Genomic DNA, 23,972 nt, shown 5'->3' with positions numbered 1-23,972 from the left:
ATTCACTATAATTATTTAAATGGACGGAGCCAACATTAAACACAAACAGGCAAATGTGTGCAGCCGTTTCCAAAAACTACATTTGGTTTTCCCTCTGAGGATTAGATCATTCTACAGATTAAAGCAGCACAATCAGACTGCCCTTCACCCAGAGCTGCTACAACAACATAATAACATCATGGAAGGACTTGTTATGTGCTTAGCTTTGGTCTAATGTTGCCAGTCATTCTTCACACTGTACTAGACTCTTGTAGAAGTCTGATTTCAGTTCCATCCACTAACAATAGTTATGTTCATGATTTCAATATTTAACTATTTTCTGAAGAATTGATCAATGTCCATGTCAGGGGCTACTAATGGCTGACTGATGTACTCTAAACACTAAACCTTCCGCCATGAATGTTGGAGGTATTATTCATTCCTTCCTTGGTCCTTGACTAAACTATGAGAATCTAGTCCAACTTACAATTGGTCCAATGGTTGTTGCTACACTAGAGGACATTGCATTCTTGTTCAACTTTATTTTCCCCATGGGAATAATAAGTAGCCATCAAATCCTGAATCCCAAAGTGTTTCAGAATAATGTATACAATGGAACATTTAAAAAAAATAAACCTTTTAGTTTTCAACATTTTTGCAGTTTGGTTTCACTGTCAGTTTGGCAGGACTGCAATTTCCTGATAATTAACAGGAAATACAATCCAGGGAAATGGCCTTTGGTAATATAATATTGTTCTTGAAAGGGGGAAACGTATTAGCTAGATTGGATGCATTTTTAGAGGAAATTCTGTGTATGATTCGCTTCATTAGCAAGTAAAAATTTAATTTAAAAAAAATTAAAACAGCATCTGTAATGTCTTTGAGTTAACATAGGTCTTTTAACAAAAGCTTTTCAACCATCTGAAAAACACCTTAATGTACAGTGTGCAATACTATCATGTCTCTCTAGTTTTTGGTTTATTTAGAATTTTTAAGAAATTCAAAGTCCAGCATCTGCCGACACAAACCGTCTATTCCCTATTTATACCAGAATATTATTAGTCTTTGAATAACAACATTTGTTTGGGTTTCTCTCCAGGGGAAATGGAGGGGAAGGTCAGGTTGGTTACGGCTGTTTGTCAGTGTGGCTGCTGGGCTAGAGCCCTGGAACAGATTTCTGGACGGGTCTTCAAAACACAGGTCTGCCATGTTTCTTCCCCCTGTTGAAAAACTAGACCATGAGGCCCTCTAGAATAACAGGGATTTGCCTTGAGCAAAAATAATCCTCCCCGTATCACACGATAGAGGAGTATGTGGACTTTGTCTCCAGCGCTGCTCTAAAAAACACAGTAATTGATAAGAACGAGACCCTCTTCACATTAAAACAACAAGGATGCAGGTTTGAGGGAGCAGACGTGCCATGCTATCCTCATTTAACTTCCTGGCAGTCATGGACTGTGCTACATTTATCACATGTGAGGAGGTAACTGAAGCCATACTCAGTGTTCTTTGCAGCAATTATAAGCAACAGGAAGTGTGGAAAATGTGTCCTGTTGGCTGATAACTGAGCATGAACTGTCTAATTGTATCCATGTACAGCAATATGATATAACTTTCAGTCGGTGCTGTATAAAGAATTTTGGCAGGCGAATATTTTTATTCTTGCATGTCAGAGACAATTCCTGCCAACATTTGTCATAACTTCCTTCTCATTTGTGTATCGTGGTACAGTAGACACCTCTGGGTATTTCTTGAGTAGCCCTTCTACCGCTGGCTTGTGAATTAAGAAACCCACCTAATGCTGTAAGATGAAGCCTTAACCCTTCTTCAATATCTTTCAGTAAGAGAGGCATTTCAAATTGTGAATAACTGCTTAAAGAAATGTGGGAATAAACTTTAAGGACTATAATACAGAATTAAAACACAATTCAATAATACCAACAAATGGTAAGACATGCAGTAGAAAACGCATTCAAACATTTTATAGAAAAGAGGAAAACACAAAATGGAAACCCAGGTAATGATATGGGGTTGGTTTTTTTAACCTCAAACGGTCTTATTTTGAGAGCATTTTTATTTTGTTTCGTTTGAAGCTCATGATGAAAACCTTTAATAACATTACCTCCGTGTGTCGGTGAAACTTGATGAACCAGGCCGCGTTAAATGAATGAATCGCTCCTTTGTCACAACAGCAACCAGCTCGCAGCGACGGCCTCGGTCTTCCTCGGAAACTGCTTGAAGCGACGAACTTCCCGTCCGGGCAGGTGGCGTCCCCTATCAACAAAAACCGCGCCGTCAGCCCAGCTCCGGCTAGTCACCAAGCCAAACTCGTCTCGCGCAATTCTATTGCGTTGGAGAGTCCGACTCACACACTCTCGAGCTGTCAATCGACAACAAATCTAATTCCTCTGTTATCTTCATCAAGCCATCAACTCTGTGCTTCTTCCTCTTCCTATCCGGAAGTGTATATCTTTAAGGTCGCGAACTCTCATACAAAAGAACAAATACTTTTTAACTTCCCTAAATCATAATATCCTTATTATCTTAAAGGATAATTTGTATTTAACTTCACCATAACATACGGACAGGAGCAGGAATATGGAAAACCTACATAGACACCAAATCTCACTATGTCCAGTAGTCAGTGGACTGATATATCTCTCAAGTTTATACCTGTTAGTCCTGTGGTACATTTCCTAACTCAAAATGCCACCACTAAACCTGATAAACAGATGTTTTCACTGTGTAAAGAAGTTTAATTAAAAATTCAAAAACTCAGAGAAACAAATACAAATGTATCATCAAAACTCTAAAAGCCTTGTAATTAAACCACTTAACCAGCTGTAGTCAAAAGTGTACCATATGGTTCCGGAAGGTCACCATAGTCTCGATAATTTCTTTTCCCTTTAGTCTGATGGAAGTCAGGTTGCATTGAAAATGGAACATGTTTTGGTTATTATAACAAACCATTGGCCTTGGAACAAAGTCCTAGGAGATACAGTGACCTCAGTAACATGCTGTTGATGTTGAATAAAAGATTCTTATTTTCTGCATGTAACCAATATATTCTGGTTTGGGCCCTTATTGTTCCACTTACAGTCCTGTTTACATGCAGCAGAGCATATACTCCAATTAACATAAAACACGCCCATGACGTACATCAAAGTTCTCCACTCCTTCTTTTACTTTATTGACCTACAGAGGACTTTCCCGCCTTGTTAACCCACACTCACGCTGCTGCTGCTGTGGTAAAGCCTCATTGTTCTGCGGGAACAGTGTTCTTTGTCTTCTGGGTTTGTCTACAGTGCACAGGGCCGACCAAAATGCAGGCGGGAGGTCGTGCGTCACTAATGCACAACACTCCAGCTCGCAAAGCCTAAGAAAAGCCACACCGACACTAAAACAGACACTACGTTAACCAAAAGACAACATGGTTGTCAGCAGCTTCGCGGATATTGTTGACATGCAGTCGTCTGCCTTTCATTGCCATGATACACAAGTCTGGAAGAATATTTTGTACTGTATAGGATTTTTAGAAAATATAATTATTGCTTTTATCTTACCTGCCCCAAAATGAATGCAAGAATACACTGCAGTATATATGCAAATATAACTAAATATAGTCAATATTATATTTTAAAATATCTACAGCCCCCTCTTTCTTTACACCAACTATCTCCATGTCCTCTTTCACAACATCCACAAATCTCTTTCTCTTCTCTTTCTTGGTTTGTCATTTTTTTCTATTTCAAATAATTCAGAAATGTCCCTCTGCCAGTGAATGCAGAAAGTGTAAAGGTCCATTTGTTTTAGGTGAACCTTCGAAAATTTCAGTCCATATTGTTTACCCAGAAACCGTTCATGTTTGAGCCCGTATATTAACATGTAACACATGTGTAAAGTTACCAGATTCAGAGCTGCACAGGAACAGGAACATGTGGACAGAGCTTGTCAACAAAGTCACGGACTTACAGAAGCAAAGTGAGTAGGTTTGACAAGACTTTGATATCCTGGAACAGTGTGTGTTAGGGCCACGGCTGGGCACGCTGACACACCGTGCCTGCGTTCTCACATCTATGTGGAAGCACTTTGGTACAGATGAGTGGCTGAGAGGGAAGGGTGAGTGGGTAGGGAGGCGGGGGGTCGGAGGGGCAGATGATGCAACGACACCACATCTTATCACACAATGAGAAATGAAAAGATACAACCCGGCAGAAATGAAAGTGTTGAGGGCGTAAAAGTTGCGAGTGACTTCAAGCCAGAGGATTTCTGTGTCTAATAAAGTGATATGAGAGCATGGAGAGAATAATGAGACTTACACCATTATACACCAACATAGACAGACTTATACACTCATGAAATATGACATGTCTGTTTTATTGTCTGCAAATACAACTTGTGATTTATTGTTCGTCATTTCACTCAAACCAAATGATTCATCTGGAACACTGTGTGTAATTGTGTTCCCCCTTCAACTGTGTAGAATGAATAGTTCGGGGCAATTTAAGTGATGTCTTTATAGATTCTAAATTGGTTCCAAGATTTTTATGTATTCATTAAAAGTAAGGCTAAATTTTAAGAGGGAGAAAATAAGCAGACTAAATCCACCTCTAATGTGACAAATGTGCAGAGAGAGAAATGCCAAGATGGATGTGAAGCAGGCTAGAGAGAGGCTGAACACAACAGGAGTTGGACTATGGCATCAATTAGCTGCATGTTCCTCTGGGTCAGCCAAAGTATCTCCGCTCCAAACTGTAGCATGTTGGGGATTTTAGTAATTCTAACCCACTATATGAATCACACTCACCTCAACCTATGAGGAGGATACATAAACACGCATATAAAACATTATAGGGAGTTCTCAAAACCATTTTGTGGGCAAAGGTAAAATGCCAACAACATTAGGAACAAAGAATTTTAAAAAGGATTAAAGGACTTTAGCCTTAATGCTTATTTGTGATGACAGCGCTGTATTTAAATCTAAAGCAGCCATGTCTCTATTTCCAAGCCCTTCAAATATTTGTTTCTGGATCTTTTTAAACTAACACGTGTTGCTCAGATGATCCACAACAACCTCTCTATCCCTGACACATTTAATTTGCTTTTATTGTCCAACTCTGTTTTCATTTATAAGTGCTGCCTTCCACAGTCGGTAATTAGCTGGGGCTCAGACGGAAACTGTAGGTCAGTGTCCATTGGGATTTCCAAAGAGTTTTTTGATAATATTTATGAATTCAAATGCATCCTGTATTTCCTGATGTAAGTGCTCAGAGGTGAAGCTCTGCCTAAATGTCTATGCAGTTATAAATGGACCTGAACTGATAAGACCAGGGTCGTTTATTCTGTGTTCTGCTGCAAATGAGAAGGGTGTCATGACATATATATATATATTTTTTTAATTTATGTATTTATTTTTTAAAATTGTTTTTAAGCATACTATACTCACCTGCAACCCTTCTTCTGGATGATAAGACAAAGAAAAACAAAAAACTAGTTTAGCTGGACTTGAAATGAAAGCCACTCGTTAAAATCCTCCACAGTCACTCTTTTTCCGAGAATCATGACACATTTGAACATTGTTTACTTGGAGTTGTTGACAGCTTGAATCCAATGAGCAAAAAAAAAAAAAAAAAACAGCAATAGAGGCTTGGTGCTCACTCTTAACTATCTTTCTTAAAAATTTGATCACAAAAAAGTACAACCTGTAATTTAGGATGGTTTAGAATTGTGCTAACTTAATCCTTTTTTGTTTGCAGTAAAACCAGGTTTTGGTACACAATGATCTTTGTCTGCTGGCTCTCCGTCTGCTGGTTATAAATGAACAGCAGAGGAAGCAGACCTGGGATGCCTTTGAGCACAGTGAAAATGTGGACAGGGTGTTGAGCTCTCAGCTCTGCTGGTAAAGATTCATCACCACTAGGTATTTATATTCCCCGCTGAGTCTCTGAACTCATGGAGGAGTTTACAGCCAAGGTGAAACGCTGGGAGTTCTACGAGAACGACTTTAAACACAAAACCATATTTCCACACAAAGCTTTGGCAAGTCCGAGGGGGAGATCAGACATGATTGTCAGAAATTAACTTGACAAGTTGATGAATGGTTTGATGAGCTGCCAGATACACATCTTAGATCAGCACTCAGATGAAAGGCAGATAATACCGTCTGTGAAAACAGATTTAACATTTGAGAAGTGCATGTAATTTAGTGCAAAGCAGCCAGGCAGGAAGAAAAAGATCTCAGAGACTTTGCTGGGCAAATCAGTCACAGTTTTCAGGTGCATTAAAGCTGCGTTAGCAGCCAGGAGGACATTCTTCCCACTTTTACTAATTCCCAGATGTAGCAGGCCAGGTTGGAGTACATCCTCAGGCGGGAGTGTCCAGTACCTGCTGAGCGGATCTTTACAAAACTTCCTAGAACTACTCAGTGACAAACCTCCGCTCCATTATTTCAACACAACACACGGCACAGACCTTCCAACGGGCTTCCTTCCTTCACTTACTCTCGATCTTTAGCGTAACTGTTCTCACCAGTAGACAATGAACATCAGATGTGGGTAACTGCAGTTAGGATTAAAAGCCTGAAAGTACCTGTGATGTATACGATGGGAAAATTACACACGTGACAGGAAAATTAGCACAAAGAACATCCAGTCACTTTAACAACTTTGAAGATTTCCTCATTAAACACCAGCCAGCTGTGATTATCACTGACAGTGACCATGTGTGTCTCATAATCAGGGAATTGAGTTTGCGTAACTAAGACGTGGCTTCGGTTTTAGTAACAACCAAAACAGAATCCTCTTTCTGAGGCGGCACAATGTGAATTCAGCTGCAGACATGGGACAAAAACAACCAGTTCTGGGTCTAGTACTTTTCCCCATTTAACCATTGAGGAAACAAGGACAATGGCAAGAAGTTACTAACGTTTAAAGATTAAAAGCTCAATCATATGTTATGATTTGTCTCTTTGCTCGTTGCAGTCTTTGGATAAAAACCAAGATCATCAACACTTGCCTGATTCAGTTTGCCGCACATGTGAATGATTTATTTTTTCATACAACTTCATTTCTTTCCCTGTTCTACTTCAGGTTCCCTCCCCCCCCCTTTCTCTCACCCTATTCATTGACTCCACTTTTGTTCGACCATGCATTTTCAAGTCTTCCTTCAATTTGTTCACTCTAAATCAACCACAAGTGTGAATGTGAGCGTGAACAGTTGTTTATCTCTACATGTGTCTCTGTGATGGATCGACCAACTTCCCAGTCAAACTATCTACTGGTGCCAGATGAGTGCAAGCCTAAAATAGGATTAAGCTGCAGAAGAGGAATGGAATAATTGATCCAAATATTGAGCTTGGCAGAACACCTCCTGTGTGGGAGCTTCTCGCTATGGCAGAGTCCTTGAGTGAAGACCAGAGATAATAAAAGGGAACAAGTCAGGCTGTTTCCATGGTAAACTGTACTTGGCGGTGGTGTTTAATAGGAAAAAAATGTAATGGTGCGGTAGATACTCATTTTGTTTTGGAGGGGTTATTTGGAATAGATAGATCGATGGATGGATGGATGGTTAGATGGATGGATGGGTGGATGGATGGATGGATGGATGATGGATGGCTGGATGGTTAGACAGACAGACAGACAGACAGACTGAAAGATAATATAGCCAACATGTATAAAACAAATTTAAAAGTAAAAACAGACAGTGACCCTCTTTCTATAGTAAGCTTTTTTTAAAATAAGCACTGACTTTAATGAAAGTATTTTCATTAAAAACTGGTCGCAGGGCAACGTTGGTGTAAGTCTCGTACTGAATCATTTAAGCAGTAATATTTAGATGTCTGTAAAAACAATTCTATTTCTTTTTTAAAAATCCTTCTCTTCAAATACGACATAACAATGTGTAATCCCCAGTAATATTTAGATGTCTGTAAAAACAATCCTATTTCTTTTTTATAACAATGTGTAATCCCCAGGTCAGTGGGAAGCCGCTGTTGTTTGTTGTGTCATGAGACTGGAGGCATGAATCAGCTCAAAGGCACAAACAGAGAGGGAATCAATCCCAGAAACAGGAGAGGAGAAAACATGATGTTATCCATGTAAGTACATCTACTTCAAAACATGTACACCACGTACAACACAAGGGCCAAATCATCATCCGGAGAAAACCTAATCTTCCCCTGGTTGATGTGATATGTCTTTTCTTTTTGTTCACCATTGTTGGCTGTAGGGGAAGTGTTGTTCAGACCCATTGTGTGTTCGGGGAGTTCTCCCTGTTCGCCTGTATGTCAGGTGTCACTTACGTCATTAAAACCTTCCAAAGGTAATCATAGAAAACCACAATATCCTCAAGCGTGAATTCACCACGAAATCCTCACATAAGCATGATGACATCACTTTGAGCGACTGGTTTTATTTTTACAAGCTGCATAATAAAACTGTCACGCCATTGTTATATATACACATACATACACGTTTCACTCAGAATTCTCCGCTAACAACGCTCTAATCCTTGTACTGATATTGTTGCAATAAAATCAGAGGGACAGCTCTGCATTTCATTAAAGCTTTGTGGTCGTAGCATGTGGAGGGAATAAGTCAGCTCCATAAATGTCTGAGTCAGGTAAGAGGCTGGGAAAGGTTCAGGGAAACAAAATAACAAGTCAAAAGCAATGTTTCCCAGTAAAAAAACTAGAAGAGCAGAACGGGATTTCAACCAGATTCCTTCCTGATATGACATAAACAGCTGGCCTAGGCCGCAGCCCAATGTTGATCCACGACCAGTGCAGGTCAAGGTAAGTGGACGCAGCCGGGGCCTCAGAGAGGACACCAATGCTGCAGGGTCTCCCAGACTGCTTGTTACTGGGTCTCCCTCCGCCTGCTCTCTGACTCCGGTCCAGCAGTTAAGTGTTTTAGATACAGTATGAGGTCTCAGCTGACTAATGAACAGCGTTGAGCTAATACCGCAGAGCTGCAGGCCGGCCAAGGCTGACACATGAATCCTGGTCACCACCTTCCTGTCAATGGAGTTAAATAGCTTTTTTTTCTTTTTTTAATAGCTGTTTTTAGACATGCTTCTAAGTCCAGACGTGTTCCTGTCCTTGACTGAAAAGGTCTGCATGAGTGCAGGCAAATATCTTCACAAGTCGCTACAGACATTTCCCAGAACTGCATTTTCACGCTGTCTAGTAAAATTTCCAAAAAATGTCTGAGTGAGTCAGAAGGAAGACTGAACTTAATTGAATCGTAGGTTTGGTTCTTGGACTTTTAGGACGTTCTGTATGTTCTACTGCGACATGGAAGGAATCAGACACATTGACATAAAAAGAATGTGTGACACAGACTGTGTAGTTTCTAGAGCTCAGTTCATTTAGCTTAGCAGAGCCAAACAAAATACTCACAGCCACATGAGCCGTGCTTCACAGCGCTGAACTCTAATCACAAAAATAAACAACTCTATTTAGAGGGCGGTTGTACGGTCACTACTGCAGTCATTCATGAATGAGTAGAAATATTCTACAGGGATCTGGAGCTATGTCGGAGTACTACTAGAGGAGCAGACTGAAGTGTGTCATAGCACTGCTCACTAACATGTTACACAAAGTTGTCACTCTATGACTCCGTTGCTATGGTTACTGGGTAACAGGTGTTAAAAGTACATTTTAGTACATGCATTGCCAGTCATTGACTTAAGGATACGTTTTGCAGATTTAAATCACTAACTGAAAATATGTCAGGTTAAAGGCAGTTTTATCACAATGTATTATTTTTCAAACCCAAACAAAAACTTTTACTTCACCTTTAGCCCCATTTCATGAATTCATTTATGAGCTGACACAGACGAAACTACATTCATAGGCTTATTTCTGTTGTAATTGAGGCTTTCATTGGACAGCCCAGCTGTCAACCAATCACAGGGTCAGTACCTGTGGTGCTAAATGGGACTAAATTTACTAAACAGAAGATTATTATATTATATGCTTTTTTTTCCCATTGTGACACTGAGGTGGCAGATTCAATGTTGGGGATGACAGATCCTTCTGCTGTCACTGCAGAGCTCCAGGTTTGGACCAGTTATATATTTATATTCTATAAGAGAATCTATAAAAGATGATTTTTAAAAAAAAATCTTAAAAAGTGAACTTTATCCTCACAAAAAAACCCCACGACTGAAACAGTGTAACATGATACAAATTTTAATAAAGCTCCAAAATATTCCTCACCTCCATTCGTTCACGCATTCCTAAAATAGAAGTACTGAATGTCTGACCTGTAGCAATGACAGGTTTACAGTGCCTGGGAAATCCTGCTTGTTATAATGACAAGGGTATAGGATGTCACTGAGGCCAGAGAATGAAAGAGAGACGTAGTGAATGACTTTGACCAGGGACACAGTGTGTCAGATGATACGTCCGCAGTAAAACTGAGGTGTTGATGGACAGCGGCTATTCTCCTCCTCGTACATACTGATTACGCAACTTTTGATATCTGCTCCACACGGGATGGTCATAAATCAATAATTACAGTAACAGGAGAAACCTCCACACAAAGAGCTGTTGTCTGAGGTCATGGAGAACTGTCATCTGAGAAAAATACACCAAATCAAGAACACCTAGGCTAAAAAAAGACCAAGGGGGCCTACTTGTCCATGTTGTTTGTCAACTCCGGTTCTTACGAAGAAAACTGTGAAAGCCAACTGTAATTCTTGGGACTGAAATATCATCACAAGTGCAATGCAAGATGAAAAGATTCCACCGGAAACACACGTGTCGATGCCTAACCTCAGCAGCTGTCAAAGAACTTCAGAGAGGACAGCAGAGTCCCGGTGACCATTTGAACGGCGAGATGGTTTGAACCGTGGAGTTGACGCTTGAATAAACCTTGAGAATCTTGAGTAGGCGACACTCAGAGACCGGTTCAGACTGAAATTGAATCTTCTGCACAGCATGTGTACCTCGTATCCAAATATCTGTTTTTCATGTCACATCTGCGGAGCCTTTACTGGCTGAACATCTGAAGTGGCACCGCTCCTTATACCCAAGCTTCAAACCTCTTTCAGAGATGAAGTAATAGAGCATTAAGGCCCAATTCTGGCCAATGGTCTGCTATATAGGGGCCCGTGGCCTCTGTCATGAAACACATCACACGTGGCCTTCCAGCACACATGAATTTCAGTTTCCAAGATCCCTCTCACCCCCAAACAGATTTTACTTCATCTTATCTGGTCTTCAGGTGGAAAAAGCAGAGGGATGAAGTCAACCATGTGGTAAATTTAAAAATGTCATTAGTAATACTATTTCTATAAAATTGTTAATTTGAATTTCTCTTAAATGGTCCACAAAGTTGGTAGAATGGTTGGCTCTCATAAATGTTCACTTCCTCAAATTGGGTCCTCTTTATAAAAAGTTTGGACCAATGCACTCTACCAGTGTGTAAACCATGAGTTCTGTGCTCCAACAGCCAGTTCTGTTCTGTTGTGTTGTGTTGTATGCGGTGGCTGTAATGATAACAGTCCACTGTACCAGTGTCCAACTCTTCAAACTGAGCTGGTTGTAAAACGTGAAGGTGACACTGTGACTCCGTCTGTTTACTGTCAATGCCTCATTCTCGCTCTCATTGATGTAAAACAACATTAACAACCTGAGAACTAGAGGTTTTTCAAACTACGCACCTATAAAATCAGCTCTTAAAATGCCCCAGTGCTTTCTGGGATAGCACTAAAATTATGTCTCCGTGTGGAATAAATATTCTCCCCCAAAGGCTGAGAACTGAGGCCCTCAGACACATGTTGGGGGGTGGGGGGGCTTAGTGCCGCAGCAGACAGACTCAGAGTGACACAGAGCACTTATGGCCCAGGAGTGACAGGAAACAGCTTCATGTGAACGTGGAAACGGAAAGGAAAATTCAGCCATCATCTGCATTATTGAAATTCCGCCGGAGAACGACTGTGAAATATCCAACAGGTGCTGCCAGAAGACAAAGCTTTATTTCTACACATAATAGTTGTAAATATATTCACAGTAACCAACCGTAATCGCTCTCAAAGACGTGAATTACTGGCACACAGCAATGCCAATGCCCCAAGTTACTGTTTTCCGGTGGTTAATGCCAACAAATTGACACATAACTGGAGCCCAGACAACAAAGTGACACAGTCATACCGAGACGATGGTTGGCTTATTTTCACTTAAGTGCTTAATGGTGTTAAAGAAAACAGAAGTGCTGGTTGTCATGGGAAACTTCAGCAGTCCTGAGTGAAGTGCACAACAGCAGTCTGTAAGGCTCACATCATCCATCTGAATAAAACAAGAAAAATGTTTTTATGCTTCAATTGAATTTAGGGGCAAAAATGATGTTTAACTGACTTAAAAAAGATACAATAAATAATAACAAATAATGTAGTGGTTAAGCTATTGCAAATAGCTTGATTGTTTTTATTTTGCAGACGGTCCTGGTTGAGACGGAAAGACAGTTGCTCGTTATCTATGCCGTTGCATTGTTGTTCCTAGGAAACGGAAAATGTGACACGTGTGGCAGTACAGTTCCAAAAGAAGAAAAATAAAAGGATTTTCCTGTCTATACTAAACCACACAGTCCAGTGGTTTCAGGTTTTTTTTTTTACAGTAATGTCACTGTTTTAGGACGGCCTTCACACCTCACCCGACCTTTTGACCTGTCAGTACCTCATACACAGACAGACTGCTGTTTGGGAGGGGGTTAGATACTGTACATCCATGCCATCCATATCTTTATTAACTCCAAAAAACATACAAAAGTATATGTACATGGTCACTTCAACTGTAGAGCTGTGTATGGAAATGTTTTCTCTTCGCATTTAAATACAGTTTTCAACGTTCAGCAGCCACAGCGATGGCTCTGAGACACAGAAACAGGATACGGATACAGGAGAGTCCATTTGAATCACGGTGGATGAAGCAAAGCCTCTGTCCACGTCGGAACCTGCGGACCTGCGAAGTAACCACATCGACAGCAAAGGCCGACGCCCTGTGCCACGGTGGAAAGTAAAGCTGGATGATGTTAGAAGACATAAATAATCCATTGTTTCAACATCAGTGCAAGGAGGCATAGAGTACGAGGAGGACAGTGGACGTTATCACAGAGAGTGGACGAAATCAGTCAAGATCGAGACACATTTTACCAACATGTAGAGTAAAGCCTGAGAAATTCCAAAGGAACTGAAACAAGGACTTTAGGTTTTGGTCAAATTAATGGGAATAACATCAACACTAAAATGGGACAGTTGAACTAAAAAGACATGGAGAGGGGCAGACCTAGAATTGCACTTCCCCTGCCATGTGCTGTGAGCTCCATCCTGTCAGTGACTCTCATAGTGTCACCTGAGCCGTGTGGACACAGAGAATCGGGTAAAGCTGCTGCTGCTGTTGGTGGTGAGGGGACGATAATGTGTCTCTGACGGTTCCAACTCCCACCTCAGTTTGCCTTCACAGTCAAAAGGGGAGAGGCAGGGGGGGGGGGGGGCACCTGTGAGACAGCTAGAAAACCTGACCTGGGATCGTGGCTGCATTCAGGAGATTACCACACACACAAGCCTTGTCGTCAGCGGCCGTGCACTCCAGACCAAAGCTAAAGCGCATCCTAACAGTCGTTCAAGTCTTGAGTGTAAATACTGGGGCAGCAGGCTCTGAAACACAATGTTGTCCATTAATATATAGCATCCAAATAAGAATAAAAAATGGATAAAATATTATCTTCTGTTGTGACCTCCAATAAGGATAGGAAACGGTTGTTCTTCGAGTATGACAATGAAATTTCAAATATTTATGGTAAAATAATGTTAATTCCTTAGACAGTCTATGTCGTCACAGTGTGCTCCTGTAGAGGGCGCTCAAAGCCCCACTTAACTAGATTCTCTCTTTCCTGAGCAGTAGAAGAAGAGAGTGGTGCTAGCTTGCTAATAGTCCTCAGGTTACTTATAGTATAGAAATTGCTGTATGCTAGGTTCAAGGTTCGACGGAATCAGAACTTCGAATATAAATCTCGATTTTTAAATGATGTTAAAGCCACTGTAAGCAAATTTTATTTGAACTTTAAGAAGCCCTTATTTTAAACGGGTGTTTCTCTTCTTGTTTTTTTTTTAGCGTGGGCTCTGTGAATCAGTCTGAGACGAGCTTTTCCAGTATCCCAAAACACTTTTTTGCTAATCCGGAGCCAGAAATCCCCTAAAAGCAGTTCTCACCGGTCATGACTGTAACTTTAAAATAAAGTGACCAATCACTTAATGTATCCATAATGTATCATAAATGCAAATCGCAGCTACAAAGCGGACGTTAGCAAAAGAGAAGGAATTCCAGACAGCAGCTTAAATGTGGTTTTTGTGGTGTTAAAGGCAGACGTCATATGACTGGATGCATTTTCTTGGAGTTTTATGAAGAGTTCTTTTGACCGAGCTCTGCATCATTTCACACTAATGGTCCCTGCGACGGCCAAACAATACGAATACGATATGAGTAAAAAAAAGTGTGATTAATGTTTTGTATCCAGTGTTAAAAATGCCTGTTAGTAAATGAATGTTTGCATCAAAAAATAGATATTAAGCTTCCTGGTGCAGTGCTGCCACGTTGGTCTGTTACACTTGAGAATGATATGAAAAATGTTTACAATAAGTGCAAATCTTTCAAGAACAGCTCATATTTTTGCAGTGGTCACCTCTCAGTTTTGCTATGCCTCACTGTCTCTGTAGCTCCTCTGCCTCACTTGTCAGAGTTCTTCCGTGGTCTCCGGAAGCTGGACATGTTCTCATTGAGTGCGTAGATGCGTCGGGAGAACTCCTCAAAACCAGCGACGTCCAGTTCCCCCAGCACCTGCTCATCACATTCCACGGCTACTGCGTGGTCCACAGGGATGCAGCGGTAGTCTTCCAAACGCGACTCATCTACTAATCCTAATCCCACTCCTATCCCCAGTCCGGTGGCCTCTGTGCCCATGATTTCCTCAGCTTGTTCCACGGAGCAGTGCAGCTCTGAGACCAGGCTGACAGGCTCCTGCGCCGCTATCAAAGATCCGTTCATGGTGCCAGTGTGTTGAACAGCTCCCCCTGTTTCCCCTCGTGGTCCCTGCACGGTGGAAGAGTTTACCGTCTCTGTGCTGCTGAGTGATTGTTCTTGACTTTCTTCTCGTTGATCCTTTCCATCGGCACTCCTGTGTGTCTCCACCTCGGCTATTTTCTCCTCATCCTGACTCTGCTCCTCCTTCTCCTCCTGTCTCTGCTCTCCGTCTTTCTCGGTCATCTTGGTCAGCTTGGTCGAGGCCACGTCGGCATCAAGGTAGGACGTCATGTGTGAAGAAGGTGAGGACGAGGCTGATTCGTCCTTCATGGCTGTCTTATAGCTGTGTGGAGGCGTGGACTTGTACCTGTCTGCCTCTGAACTAGCTCTTTTCCTCAGGCCTCGGTCTGGGGAGCTGGTGTGACGGGGGTGACCCACATCTGAAGCTGCGGCCATACCCAGCTGGGACTTGGAGGCCTCTGGGACAGAGCTGGACGTATGACGATCGCTGGGAAAAAGAAAGCAAAGGAACATTATACAATGAAGTGCATGAGTAATTCATCACACAATAATCTGTATATGTTACAATTAACAACTAATTCAACAGTTATTGATTATTGATGCTTTCTTTTTTGGGTGCACTCACACTAGAGCCATTGTACCACGCCCCCTAGAGTCCAGTGTGAGTGCACTGTAGACCAGGCTTTCTAATTGATCTCCAGTTAAAGTCCATTCCCACCCTTTCAGGGACAGAGACAGCTGCACCGTACTACATATACAAAACATTTGTGTGACCACGGAGACAAAACTCACTGTCTGTGTAGTGGAGGAGCGCAGCAGGCAGCCTACCAAGTATGTCAGACATGTTTCTTCCATAACAGATAACAGACTCAGGATCTGGGACCCTCCGCCCCACACCACTACTGGTGCCATAAATTTACTTAAATGGGGGCCGACCCGCTCCTTCTGATAGCCCAAAGGCCACCTTTAATTTACTGGACGACTTAACGGTTGGCCTCACGTGACCAGGCGGCTATCTCAGAAACAGTGCGGCTGGGGCCATAGGTGAAAGCAGGGCCTCTCTGTGCTCACATCTGTTGGTTGAGGACAAATCTCTGCTTGTTCAGTTGGACGTGCAGTTATAATAGATGTCCTTGTAAATTCTCTCCTGTCCCCTGGCACTTGCAGAGAAAGACTGTCTTCGGAGAGCAATGCCTGACGTATACGTTGCAGTGAGCGAATTAGCTCGTGGTCTGACGGACACCGAACACATGACAGCATGTGAACAGGGTCCTGACCTTGCTCCTCGCAGGCCAGCACCCTGCCGAGGTGGTCCTGACAGGGTTCATTGGCAGGACAGCGCAGAGCTGAGAGCAGGAGACTGTCTGCTTTTCAGAAAGGCTTGTCAAACACTGGAGTGCCTGTCATCCAGTAAATGAGAACCATTCAAGGACTGACGATACAGTGCTAATGGTATCAACCTGTAAATACTGCACCCAAAATGTCAGCTCACTGGACGCACACACATGGAAATGCCAGATGGTCAAGTGAGGTCAGGGTTGAGTAAATAAGCACTTTAGTAATGAGCTGGTTACCAGAGAGTTGAACTGGCACTGCAGGTTCATCACGCACATCATTTATTGTCTTTAGCCTGCAAATGCTAACAGGCGTTGCAGCACTTTGGAGCTTATTAATATGAAGATGCCCTTTTAAAACCATATTTTTTTCCAAGACAAATAGTAGAGTACTACATCTAACATGTAGTTGATCAATGCAACGTCTCATACACTTATCTGTGACATATCAAATGCAGTCATTCTGACCCCTGTGGAAGGCAGTCCAAACATTCAAATCCTGTTGTGTTGGAACGACACAGAGACAGATGTCATGAGAAGCCAATTATCATTTAAGTAAGTGGAAAATGTGGTTCAGACTATTGGAAACAAAATGCATGTTCAGAAGCGAACACAGATGCTAGTGAGTCACGTTTTTGATTTTGATGCATCGTTTATTAAAAGCTTAGAAGTGACTACATTTTTTTCCCTTTACCCAACTGAGTGAGTCCTTATGACAAGAGCTGATAAGATGGCTTTGATTTTAATCATTTTCAGCATTTTATTCCATCCCTCTGTTCGGCTATCTCACAGAATCTATTTGTTCTGATTTTAATGGTCTGAGAAAGAAACAAATGTATTACTGTTGAAGCCAGACAGAAATGATAAAGTCTGTTGGTATGACAGAGCACCGCCTGCTTGGACTGTGTCATTTTGATCAATTCATTTGTAATGATATCGATTCAATAATTACATTATTAGTTGGGCTGTTGGAATGATCACGTTAATGATGTTGATCAATCTGTGAATATTAATCTCTGGCGCAACTTTAGAATCACGCACATCGTACTGTATATCCAATAATTCCACACATTCACTTATTCTTGCCCCAACATGAGTTGTATATCACGCACTGTGGGAGCCTAAAATATCATGTTGTCCAGCGGAGGCTTCAACTTCAGGAGAGGCGGCCTGCGTCAGACCGGCCTCACCGGGCGCAGGGCCGTAAATACCGCTGACAAGCGCTTCACTGGAGTTTGGAAAGTAGTTTTCGACACATTCCGATGCACCGTTACGATGGACAGTTATTACTTATTTTTGGAAAGATTTGAGATATACATAATATTTCATAGTTTGGATTAGAAAACGAATCCAGAAAAGAAAACTACCAGCTGTGTTTTGTCTTTCTCTTTCAGCAATATACATACTGTGTACAGAAATAGTCTTGAGTAATCATGACTAATTAAAGAAAACTATGATTGTAATTAATCCTGATTAATCAATTACCACTCTTCACTGCTGGTGCACACGTCAGACACCAGACCCTTGTAAGGAACAGTATACCATTTGAACAGCATGGGTGCAAATGTACACCTTGTGCGAAACATAACTGGTTCAAGTGTCCACTGTATAATGCTGTATTGAAACAGACAACGTTTACCACTGACACCTTCACTGACACTCACTGAGATATTCCTGTCATTCTTCTTTTCTTGCAATGATGTCACTTGGCACTTCCTAAGCATTGTTCGTCTCAAAACTTTAAATTTTCAACGTAGTTATTTTACTGCAGGTGGACGAAACCTTGGGCAAACACTGACCTCGCTGCACAGACTATAAAAACTTTTATCCGTGCGTTTAGAGCGGCTGAGATAAGTCTGTCGATGATAGCAGTCTGACATATCGTATTGTTGGTGGAATATACATGTCTGATACGTATTATAATACAAAGTAGCAGCCTGAGCTGACTACCTTGAGAGAGTTTAGGTTGTATGACTTTGACAACAATGTGACTGGACAAGTGAATGCTGAATACAGCCTGTTCCTTTATTCACCATGAAAAACTCCACCAGACGTAAACCTGCTACAGATTTTAGGTTCTCTCTAACCTTTCACCACGGAAATCAAACCTGGTATATTTTAGGCCAAGCCAGGTATTCAGTCTGTAAACCCTCTCCACAGACCTCTTCTTATCACAGTAACTATGATCCAAACCAAACGTGTACATCTTGAGCGCGGTTTAAGGAAGAGGTAAAGAATTTGGTACACAACGCCAATAGCTATAAACCCAAAAACAATGTGAAAATATAAATTTGTAGAACATATCATCCACTTGGAGTTCAGAATATTCTGTTTTTCTTATTTTCCTTTCCTTCTATTGCTGAAAAACTATAATATAAACAATACTTTATGATCAAGAAAAAAAAAGGACTTATTCCACCTGTTATTTTTTGCGAACATGGTAAATTCAAAAAACTTATATCTCCTCTGATGATCTCTGCAAACGTTATCATATATGAATATTTATGTCCTTCTATCCATCACTGATGAGACTACAGATGTCTAAATGTCACAAAGCTTTGTGTACATCATGTTACACATGGGGACTACTGTGGTTTTGTGAACTTTTCACTCAGTATGGGGTCTTTGGGGAGGCTCACATCCTCCAGCTGCAGTGTTAAATCTGCCTGGCCCGGCGCCCTGCCACACCTTGCCCCCCCCCCTCCATATACGCAGCAAAGCTTCCACCCAGTGGAGAGGGATCAGGGCCCTGTGAACGTCTGCCAGGGCCTCAGCGGATGTCGAGCAGCAAATGGGAGCATGTTGAATGCATTTGCTTTGATCTCAGCAGACTGAAGTTTACTAAGAATTGATTTCTGGTACTGTCTCCTACTCCTTCACTTCAATAGATCCACCTTTTTGAAAAAAAAAAAATTCTCATCTTTCTCATCTTTAAAAAAAAAAAATCACTGTCTCTGTTTCAGCAGAGCCTAACTGTGTATGCGCTGATGTATTGTGTGTTGATGGTGATGGCAGAGCTCTTTAAAGAATAGATGCAATAAAATAATCAGAGGGCCGACAGATTAGCATCAAAAACCCACTATGATGTATGTCTTCTGGTCTGTTGATTTTTCCAAACCATCCTTCAGAGTACCCATGGTGAGGGACTTGGCACTGACTGTAATGCTCTCACCCTGCAGACTGAATGCACGCTGAATTGACTCTACATGAAGGAAGAAATATTTCCCAAATCTGTCCTGGAAGCACTCCTCTAAGCCCCAACTTTTACAACATTATCCATAGAAAGGAGAGGATAAAGAAAGTGGATTGGCAACTTTAACATTGAGTGTACAGGATGATTACCTGCAGCTGCAAGCGGCTTTTTTTTTTAAACATTCATACTTCATAGGTCCCACTGCTGGAAACTGTATCTGAGTTAATGATACGACAAGGAAAATCAGTGAATATCCTTCATAGTACAGAGATTAGTGAGTGATTACTGTCTCATCTGCAGTGAAGCACTTACTGTATGATTGGAAAAAGGCAAGGGGAAAAGGGGGGGGGGGGGGGGGCAATGCACAACCTATTTGCAATTACTACTTTTAAGCTTGTTTTTTATGTTCAATGCTACTCTTTCAAGTGACTCAAATTTTTTATTTTTCTTTCGTTGCATACTTTTCTAATCGATAACTAACCAGATACTTTCAGTCAAACTTCAATGGTTTAAGTAAAGACAAATTTAACTTTTGATATTTTGCAGTGTTGTAGCAACATTGCCAAAGGATGTATGCTGCTGGGATGCACAGAATAAAAATCAACAGTGTTTGTGACGAATCATGTCGCCTGCCATTTTTTAAGGAAAAGTAAAAGATTTAATGACTGATTAACAATTGCTCTGTTTGGTTTCAGAAATCAGGGTGGTGAAAGAGTAAGCATAAGTATAGACTCATACACTTCTTATCGTGACCCATCTATTGGAAGGAATAAAAACACCAAGGCCTACCACTCCTCTAAATACTGCCCTTCCCCTTTAGCTTTGGTCTCTGGAGTGATAAAAATCCATTCACTGGTTCCATTAGTCTTCCTCTGGCTTCTAAAAACATCAAATGTCAACTTTATATTTCATTTCCTTCAGTTTTTCTTCCTCCCTGTGCAGCAGCAGTACTGTGTGTCTATTGTAAATGCCACCCAAACTAACCATCCAAGTAGTAAGACTTGTGGATATGGGCTTCAGAAATGCTTCAAATAACATTACAAATATTGGGCAACATGATAAGCTCACTGACTGTGTTGTTATCTTTAACCTTTTCACTGAGTAATAAGGACATTTTTTAATGTGCAAGCACATATCAGTTTTTACATTGCAAATAGTCCATGTCAGTCCTTTGCGGAGTGGATGCCTTTTCCATCGTCATGTTAATGACTTTATATAGAGTATATGCATATTTCTTGTGAAGAATGTTCAGGCATTAAAGTTGGGTATTATGGCCACAGCCAGACTCCTAGTCTCAAAGGAAACTTTATCCTGCACACGAGTGATGAGATGACACCCGTAAGCCTAATGTCTCTGAACACTGGCTGAAATCCTGGCAAACAACTTGTACGAATGATGAACCCAGCAAGTTCACAGTGAGCCTAACAACCGTGGCTGTGTTGGATCATATGTACCTTTTACTTATTCACAATGACTACTGGTGGATCTGTAACAACACAGCTGAATGTTAAACTCCAAAGTAGGAAGGGTTGGGGTGAAACAGGATTCACTGACTCTGTGTTTAATCTCTCTGTTGTCCACAAATATGTGTCTGTTTTCAGAGTAATAGTGTGTCCAGAAAGGCAGTGTGTTGCTCCTTACGGGATGACGTCTGACTCAGCACAGAACAGCTTTTGTTTCAGTCCCTGTGGTGTCCTTGTCACAGTGTGCCAAGCCACTATGGAATGGTTACACTGCTACCAACACTCCTCCTAAAACCCCTCCACGTCTGTCAACACACACACACCAACACACAGCCCAGGGTGTTAGTGGGTCCATACTTTCATCTGAGCTATCTTTGGGTTCTTCCATCACCAATTAAAGAAGGATAGGGCAGGGAGTTTATGGGTTGGGGGGGTTCAGGGCTCAGGCTTTTCATGACTTCTTTACTTTCAAAACAAAAGATTATTCAATTAATGTGCGTAATACACATTTTCCCCTTTGCTGACCCTGGAAGTAGAGTGGAGATCAAAGCCGGTTTTCTCTTTTACAGGGCAGTGGAGCTGAGGCCTGACGCAGAGCAAGCCACAGGTTTTAGTGAAGGGTTACATAAAGGCCACAGGACTGCAGAAGGAGAGAGGAGGTGATCTGCACATTCAGCCTAGTAGAGACAAAGCAGCTCCTGTTTGCCTCATTGGATTTTAAATGCAAGGGTTTAAATAATATGCAATGTGTTCCCTGACTTTAATGGCCTTCAATTCCACTGTTGAAAAGATTCCAGTTAAATCTTTTTTTTCCTTTTTACAGAAGAAAATGTATTTGCTTATGTTGGTGGACGCCAGGGCTGTCCAATAAGTAGAACATGATCTACCAGGTATCACAAAGAGAGTGCTGACAGATCATGAGCAATTAAAATGAAGAAATGACAATAGAAATAGAATTCTTTAGTCTGTAGTAGTGACCGTATACTGTAATCAAAGCACATTGTGCCATACATCTACATGTATTTAATCAGTACCCAAACATATGATGTATATATTTAGTATTTTCAGTTTAAATGAATAAATATATGTGCAACATTTTCAATGCAGGTAGCTCACATTAGCCTGGCTATTTGAATAGCAGTTCCCAAGCCACACCACTGTGCTACGCTGTTTGATCTGGAGACAATCCCAGTGGACACTGGGAGAAATGCAAAGTAAACCCTGCACATTTAGAGCAAACGTCCATTTAGTCTCAAGTTAACTTATTTCTCAAAAGGACATGTTTACTGTGCGTACTAAAGGTCAGTAATGAGGGAAAGAACATGCAAATCTTACCAAAAAAGCACATCTGTCCCACAGTACAGATTTTACCAGCTGGTGTCACTTGATCAACTACATTGACATATAAAATTGATCAAGCATCAGAGGCTTCGATATTTTATGAAGCCATTATACTGTATAAGTGTTGTAGAGTGTGTGACTCTCACCACCGAACCAGAAGGCCATGTTCCAAGAAGTTCTTTAGGTTGGGCAGTGTCTGCTGCAGGTCTGGGGTAGTCAAGCCATGTTGATATCTCAGCTGCAAGAGAAATAAACATAGTGCATCATTAACCTCAAACAACCTCCAACATGGTACTGGGCTATAAATGTGTGTACTGGTCTATCACTAAGACACATGTCCACATTCTCCACGTTTGGATGTAGTTAGGAGAAGACAGATATATACCTCCAAGAGAGGTCTGCAGCTCACATACTTCCACCGTGACACATTTCTACTCTCTCCATCAGACTATCGGTCATCCCGACACAAAATGGGCATCCTTCCCTGATACCAGGCGTGTGTGCTAATATGTTAGGTTTGTGGAAAGACAGGGTGAGATACTGAAGGCAAGAAAATTAAGATTTGCTTTAAGAATGAAAAAGGGCAAAATGTTAACCTAAAAATCCAGTTACACTTCTCAATTATGGTCACACTTCCACATTTGGCATTCAAAGTTTCTCTCTGTGTACTTTACAGCTGTATTTTACAAGGATGCACTCGAGTCTGAACCAAGGAACAGGTCAGAAATACCAGAAATATCTCCAACAGTTGAGCGATGTCACAGAAAGCCAGCTCTTGTACTGCAGAGTTTATTTAAACCATGTTACTGACCAGCAGAGGAACATCACGTCACACGTCCAGCGTCCAGCGCTGAGGCCCCTCTGTCACATACACTGCCTGCACTAGATGACATCTGTTTTGTTTCCACTTGGGTGCCAAAACAACCACTCTTTTCTTTTCTACGCACACACACACACACACACACTTGCCAAAGGATGAAGGACACATGATAAAATTCTCCTCATTTTAAACTGCAGGGGGTACGGGGTGACTGAAATGACGATGAAAGGATTACCAGAGAAGAAATGTATCATCCTCAAATGACAAATGTTGCTATTCTCTGCCCTGGATATTGGATGTTACAGATTTTTAAAAAATTACATCAGTGTATCATCAACACATCAACACATTTAATCCAGCCTTTCTCTTTAGTAACCGCTGCAGTAGTCAATCAAGGCACAGTTGTTGTGTTTAGTGGCTCTTGTAATATGTGATTAATGCACAGACAAGTGGTGAAAGGGCTTCAACAAGAAAGGTCACGCTGACAAACTCCACACAGGCCACATGTGCATGTGTGTCAGATTTCTACTCAACATAAAATGGCTAAATCCCAGTCTCCATGAGCAGCTGCCAGAGAACCATGTGGAATCTGTGAGGTGAGAATTGTGTGGTATGTGAAGGCCATGTTCCAAAGTGTTCAAGAGTCCACATCAGTGCTTCAGTCTGTTGTTTGCGACCTGCCCTTATGTGTGAGTTAAAGAGTTGACAGCTTTGACAATATCAGAGGAAGACTTCATCAAAAGCAACCCAGAATCAGGGAGTTGAACAAGAGCAGAGTGTTGCCTTTCAAACATGCCTG

General features: G+C 41.4%; 1 protein-coding gene and 1 long non-coding RNA gene across 4 annotated transcripts in view; both read right to left on the bottom strand.

The window, feature by feature from the left end:
* Positions 1–2,436, bottom strand: part of LOC103394820 (uncharacterized) — a 25,173-nt gene extending 22,737 nt beyond the window's left edge. For all 3 annotated transcript variants that reach the window (XR_523202.3, XR_003052991.1, XR_003052992.1), the window contains exon 1: positions 2,102–2,436. This is a non-coding gene — a long non-coding RNA (uncharacterized LOC103394820). The remainder of the gene's footprint in view (positions 1–2,101) is intronic.
* A 9,506-nt stretch (positions 2,437–11,942) lies between these two features.
* Positions 11,943–23,972, bottom strand: part of uvrag (UV radiation resistance associated gene) — a 67,641-nt gene continuing 55,611 nt past the window's right edge. The window contains exons 14-16 of the mRNA XM_008332265.3: positions 22,500–22,591; positions 14,664–15,509; positions 11,943–13,638 (exon numbers count right to left, since the gene is read on the bottom strand). Of these exons, the coding sequence (XP_008330487.1) occupies positions 14,708–15,509; positions 22,500–22,591 (894 nt within the window). The 3' untranslated portion in view covers positions 11,943–13,638; positions 14,664–14,707. The remainder of the gene's footprint in view (positions 13,639–14,663; positions 15,510–22,499; positions 22,592–23,972) is intronic.

Source organism: Cynoglossus semilaevis, chromosome 19 (genome assembly GCF_000523025.1).
Source record: "Cynoglossus semilaevis isolate Cse_v1.0 chromosome 19, Cse_v1.0, whole genome shotgun sequence".
In the NCBI taxonomy this organism is placed as follows: Eukaryota; Metazoa; Chordata; class Actinopteri; order Pleuronectiformes; family Cynoglossidae; genus Cynoglossus; species Cynoglossus semilaevis.
Note: the sequence above shows the minus strand (reverse complement) of the source record. Positions and strands in the feature narration are given on the sequence as shown.